The sequence below is a fragment of the Cibotium barometz genome, chromosome 5 (assembly GCF_041138505.1).
Source record: "Cibotium barometz isolate CiBa-2024 chromosome 5, ASM4113850v1, whole genome shotgun sequence".
Lineage (NCBI taxonomy): Eukaryota > Viridiplantae > Streptophyta > Polypodiopsida > Cyatheales > Cibotiaceae > Cibotium > Cibotium barometz.
Genome location: NC_141050.1, coordinates 19,519,426 through 19,525,735, shown reverse-complemented (window position 1 = coordinate 19,525,735; position 6,310 = coordinate 19,519,426). Strand labels below are relative to the sequence as shown.

Sequence of the window (6,310 nt, the reverse complement as noted above, 5' to 3'; positions counted from 1 at the left end):
CGATTAGTCGGGTAGCTTTCCAACAAATTAAACAAAGTTTCTACATTAGATAAATAGGTCCCTGGGCAACCCTACTCTAGAGGACTAGGTCAGCGGGCTGCTGTGCCTTGCATAGATGAGAAAAAAAAAGCATTGTTTCTAGAAGTCAAGAAGAGAGGTTTCCCGAGTTAAGGTCAATCACTCTATGAGTGGTTTGATTTTAGGAATCATCTAGAAAGACCACGCTTCCCCTGTGAGGGATAGAACTAGGTCTTACCTACTAGTTGTATCCTTGCATCTTTACATGGTCAAGACGTCAACAAGCAGGAAATTTATCAAGTTAGACTTATTAGAATATCTTAAGGTTACCCCTAATTAGGAAGCATAGGGGACCTTATAGAAAGAGTAGCATGCCATGTCATGATTTCTACAATCCCCTTAAACATGTGTTGGATGTGAGGAATGATAGAGAAGTGTCTCAACACCGTTTGGGGAATTTTGTCTCCTTGCAAATCATCCCTATAGCAGCTCTCTCCACATCAAGGAGTTTCTTAGAGCAGAAAGCACCATTTCTATATGGACGATTTGTAAATCGTCAATACATTTTAAAAAAATACTCATTTTAATAGAGAATGGTAGATTTTATGTTAGCTTTATAGCAATGATACTATTTTATAAAAACTTATAATTTTTATGGCTATAGATGATTATGTCTGGAAGTTCATAGTTAATGATAACATTTCCTAGATCAAGAAAGGATTTTCTAGTTAGCAACATCATTTCTTCGATTAAGAAAGGATTCTCCATATAGGAACTAGAAGGCTTGCTAGATTAAGAGTAAATATGTACATTGAAAATATATAACTTCCTAGAATCTCCTAAATCACTAATATTATACTTACACTTCCTAGATCAAAGTTGGTATCGTAGATTGAGAGCTATATAGGGAATGCTGTTTTTTTGTTATAGGGAAAAAATTTGGGATTTAGAACTAGCAATTTCTTCCTATTCCCTATTTCAAAAGGATTTTCCTATATAGGGATTGTTCTTAAGCTCCTTGTGATTATTTGCTCTTGTCGTCTAGACGAGCTCTGTTGGATACTTGATGCAAAATGCCCACATAAGTTGAAGATAACATGTTGGAATTATCCCAGCTCTAGATGATGTAAAGTCTCCCTCATTAGTCCTAATAATTGGCATCATCTGGGGTGTGGAGTTATCATGACTCTAGAGTTCCAGAAAATCAAGTAAACAACATGATTGTTGATGGGCTAAGTACGACCATATTAGAAAAGTTAAAGCTAAAAAGAAGCAATTAAGAGACCCACCGACGAGCAACATGCACCTCTACCATGAAGAGAGCTAATCTATGATTGTTCATATGTAGACGAAATCACACGAGCAGTGCCCACATATATGACTCAGTCAAAGTTCGCTTTATTGTGCTCATCATTACCTGCATTTAGAGAATCGCGATATGACCATGTATAGGTTCTCTGGACCTTAACTAAGGCCCATTACACATCGCCATACCTATGCCTGCCCCCCATGCTGATGTGGTGGGGTATCCACCGCCCATAATTCATGGGCAGGCAATCTCCGCCGCCCATACATGGGCAGTGGGGTATGTATAAAAGCAACCTTTAGTTTTACCAATACCACCAATCGATTCCAATGTGGCGGTCTTACCACCACAAACACCACTCAATCAATCAGGTTTTGATCGGGAAACCATTAGAAGAAAGTGAGCTCTCATATAGCAATTTATCCGATGTAGAAATTAGTCTAGATCACATGCCTTTTTCTGCTAAGTTTCCGGTTCAGTGGAACCTCAAGACGAAATCTGCAGTGCACTGTGGGAGCTGAATGTAAATAAGGGCACACAACGTATTATTTATTGAAATAGCAACTTGCAGTGAGAGGGTAGAGTATATAAGACGGACGTCTACCCGATCTCTAGATCAAGCACTCACAGGAGAAACCTTAAACCTAAGATCAGCAAGAGCATTCCATGTTGCTGTCTTATCCAAACTATTAATTAGTGGGTATCGATCCTTATTTTAAATTGATTCTAGAGCGTCTCGCATCGCAGCATGATTTGAGGCACTGCATTTATTTGGGCGCAGCTGCCGCAGCAAGCGGCTGCAGCTGCAGCAGACTACTGACGGGGGCACTCTCATCGGTTCCGTTTTCCTGCTGTTTAGGGTCTCTGAGCTGGCCCTTATTAACACTGTCTATTTTTCCCTCCAGTGGCTGGAGCTCCTGCTGCGAGATCGTGGAAGGGATAAGCCATGTATTGTACAGCTTGTTGTGGGTTCCCTTCACGTTGATGTGGAGCTCACGTTTCCGCTGCTCGTTCACGGCGCGGATGCAGTTGTAGCAGAGGTAGCAGCAGAGCTTGGAAATCCCTATGTAGTATTGCTTGGCGCCTCGATCGGCATCAGATGCCTTGTCTAGCAGGTCCTTCACTACGTGCATCTCTGCGTGGAGGTACAGGGTCTTAGGAGGTTTCATGGCTTTGAGAAATGGATTGAGGTCCTTGAGCTTGCTCAGATTCTGCTGGGTAGCGTCATCAGGATAGTACTTTTTGGCCACAATCTCCCAATCCTTGATCTTCATTACTTGATCGGTCATCACTGTAGTAGGCTCGCTGTAGACTACATCTGTGACAGTCGGAACAGGATATGTCTCCTTGTATTGCTTGTACTCGCCTCCCCCTGCTGCCCACTCAGATAACACATCAATCGACTTGCTGTATGATGCCACCTTCCGTAGCCGCTTGTCAATGTAAGGGAACTTTTCCATCACTATCTCTAGCACACCCTTGTATCGATCATCACTGTCCCATTTGCGAGCATACTCCCTGCAGCTATCCGATTTCTGAGCAAGAGTACTCTTTGTGGACGCCAAAATTTCCCTCAGACTGCTCAAATCGGCTTTCAGAAGCTTCACTTTGGCCTCCAATTCTTTCAGCTTGGCCGCATCATCGTGTGGGAATAGCTCCTTTATCGGCTTCTGCAGATCTTTCTGCACTGCTTCTATCGTCGTGAGCAGCTTCTTTATTCTGTGCTGCACTTTCTGCTGGCAGTAGTTGTATATCTTATCCTGCAATTGCATTTTCAATGTCTGAGTTACACCTTGAGAGGTCATCGCGCCGAAGATTTTGAGAAGGTCACCCACGTAGCGCTTCTGATCCTCACTTTTCCAGGCATCGTTCTTGCTCAAATGCAACTTGGATCGGCGATCAGAAGCTGATGCAGCAGCAATATGGCACGCGATAACTTCTCCACTCTTTTTGCTCACACAGATGGTTGCCAAGCATTCATGAAGCCTCAGGATGGGGTCACGGTCACCTGAATCCTCTCTTCTGCCTACCACAAAACTGATGGCCCCTGCAAGATACGACTTCTCGTAGAACTGTGCCTGCTGCTCGTCGCTGATCATATTGAGAGATTAATGGTACCTACACCTACACACATGCATAATTCGGCAACGACGTCAGCTCCAGGGTTACGTATAAGAGCAGCAGGAGAATTAGTGTTACAAGCGCAACCTAGGATCTTGTTACTGCAATTTTAGTACTGCGCATGATTCTAGACGATCGAGACATAGAGACAAATACTTGAACATTAACGCAATATACATGAGAGAAAAAGAGACGAGGAGAAAGGATTATAATTAACCAGAGGGCGTTTCTATGTTGATCAGAGGCTGGGGAAGAAGAAGACGAAGCAGAATTAAGAGGATCTCCCGGCCACCAAATTACATAGAAGAGGAAGCGATATATAATGAAGAGGAGGTGGACAGTGGCTTGAGCCTTGTGGATTGAATCGTAAAGGTGCCGGTCTGCAAGTCTTCGAATTCGCTCTTTTTCAACCGACCCATGTGCACTTCGATCGCTTCTTTTTCCAACCGACCCATGTGTACTCCCCTCAGTCCATCCCTCTTTATTCGCTTTTTCCAACCGACCCATGTGTGATAGATCGTGCTCCCCTCAGTCCATCGAGTCCCAAAAAACCATTATCTCGAGATACGCGAGTCATGGGCCCACACGTAAAAAAAATAAAACTCAGTAATCACCTCAAAATAAGCACTATGTACCAACTTGTGAGCTTATATTCGAATATGAGTGACTATATGTATGAATACACTCCTCCTCGGTGTGTGAGATGTGTATATATTTTGTTAGGATGAATACTATATAAATATGTATGCGTACATGTGTGTAGTTTCGCACATCTCTCTCGCATACACACAACACACGTATGCACCTACATGTGCACCCTCTCATACATATATTTTGTTAGGATGAATACTATATAAATATGTATGCGTACATGTGTGTAGTTTCGCACATCTCTCTCGCATACACACACAACACACGTATGCACCTACATCATGCTCCCCTCAGTCCATCGAGTCCCAAAAAACCATTATCTCGAGATACGCGAGTCATGGGCCCACACGTAAAAAAAATAAAACTCAGTAATCACCTCAAAATAAGCACTATGTACCAACTTGTGAGCTTATATTCGAATATGAGTGACTATATGTATGAATACACTCCTCCTCGGTGTGTGAGATGTGTATATATTTTGTTAGGATGAATACTATATAAATATGTATGCGTACATGTGTGTAGTTTCGCACATCTCTCTCGCATACACACACAACACACGTATGCACCTACATGTGCACCCTCTCATACATCTCTCTCGTGCTACTATGGGGGTATAGAACTTGCATCTTTATTAACCCCTCTAAACAGCATGCAATCATTGGGACATGCAATCATTGGGACATGCATGTATTTTTTGCATAATCCATGCCTAGCATAGAGAGCATTTTACGATACCCATCTCATGAGCCTGGTAATAGATTTTGAGGGGGGGAAGAATCTTCTTGAGAAGCCTACAACATAACATAAGAAATCATATGTCAAAATATCTACAAGGAGAGGTTATAAAACATGAGACATTTTCTATTTAAGAGAATAGAATGAGGCTATCTTACCTAAGAAGACACTTGCATCATTCCATCCATAGATGGTTTTCAAGTTTAATAGCTCCAAGTTTGCTCGCCGGCGGCAGTAGTGTAGAGTATGAACATCCCTCATACAAAGGGTGCTTGTCTCTCTATGCAAGGTTTCCTCCTCGTGTTAGCTTGAAAAATATAAAAATAAGGAGGCCACTATAATTATTGAATGATTCCAAATGTATCTAATATGTTTCATCAATCCCATCTTGTAGCAAATCTATATGAGTATCATGATCAATGTCTAGCTCAAGTAAGAGATCAATGAAAATTCGATCCAAGATCATTATTCTCAGGGTCTACAACTACATCATCACCATTGTCAAGCCCTATTTCATCTTCCTCTCTTTGATCTACACCCTCCTCATTGTCATGGTTTTCATGATCTTCATCATCACTTCCTCCTTGACTTCTTCATGTTGAAATATGTGGGTGGATCACGGGGTGATTGGAATCACATACCAACAGATTGGATCAATACAATCTTAAAGTTAAGCTCACACCCCACACTTTCTCCCATATTGTGGCTAGCTGATCTCAAATTCTTATCACCACATCCAAAAATAGCAATTGGTAGGATGAACTATACATGCAATAAAAGGATGAGCATGTACATATGTAAGCATGGATATACGAATATGTATATGAGGAGAAGGTGAGATTACTTAATTGCATCATCTTATGCCACTTGGGGCCATACCATTGTTCCATCCCTTTCTTCTTTCTCTCTCTGGAATACACCCTTCAATGAATGCATAACTCCCATGGTGTGCCAAAAGAGGTTATCACACTCTTAACCTTATCTTTCTTTTTCTTTTTGAGCCTCCATTGGTGCGCTTGGAATGATCATCTAGCCACTCTCATCCTCATATGGCCATGGACGAGGAAGGCGGTTGATTGCCTTAAAGTCTTCTCTTTCCCCTTTTCTATCAAGCTTTGAGAAGTTTAAATTATCTTAAATTTTTTTTGATACATTCATAAAAATATGTATGGGATCTATTAGATGGTTTATCTTCAACTCACACTAATATGGTAGACAAAAGAAGAGTGAGTGATGACTCATTCCTCAGGGTGGTGGATTCTCTTCCCTCTTCCAATGCTCATTCCATTGGTGTGCTCTCATCACAAATAGCTCCACATCACATGGAATATACCATGGATGATGATAAAGAAGCAATTATTCTTATCATATATGACCTTATTTATGCCTGACGGATGTTCATACAAGTGAGGGCCCACAAATTGGACATGCATGGTACCCATGTACCCACTAGTAGAATAGTGAGCCCTATATAAA

The 6,310-nt window shown here is 41.6% G+C and overlaps 1 protein-coding gene across 2 annotated transcripts; it reads right to left on the bottom strand.

Moving 5' to 3' along the window:
• Positions 1-1,848: 1,848 nt before the first annotated feature.
• Positions 1,849-3,813, bottom strand: LOC147638171 (uncharacterized). Of its 2 annotated transcripts, none has more exons than XM_086798099.1 (2): positions 3,663-3,813; positions 1,849-3,448 (listed from the first exon to the last, which is right to left on the bottom strand). In XM_086798099.1, the coding sequence occupies exon 2, from the start codon at positions 3,421-3,423 to the stop codon at positions 2,092-2,094; it is 1,332 nt and encodes a 443-aa protein (XP_086654225.1). In that variant the 5' UTR covers positions 3,424-3,448; positions 3,663-3,813; the 3' UTR covers positions 1,849-2,091. The 2 variants fall into 2 exon arrangements, with proteins under 2 accessions (XP_086654225.1, XP_086654224.1); XM_086798098.1 differs by having other exon boundaries at positions 1,849-3,442.
• Positions 3,814-6,310: the final 2,497 nt, after the last annotated feature.

Excerpts from the sequence above, each read along its gene's own strand:
- LOC147638171 (XM_086798099.1), bottom strand. The coding sequence starts at position 3,423 with ATGATCAGCGACGAGCAGCAGGCACAGTTCTACGAGAAGTCGTATCTT.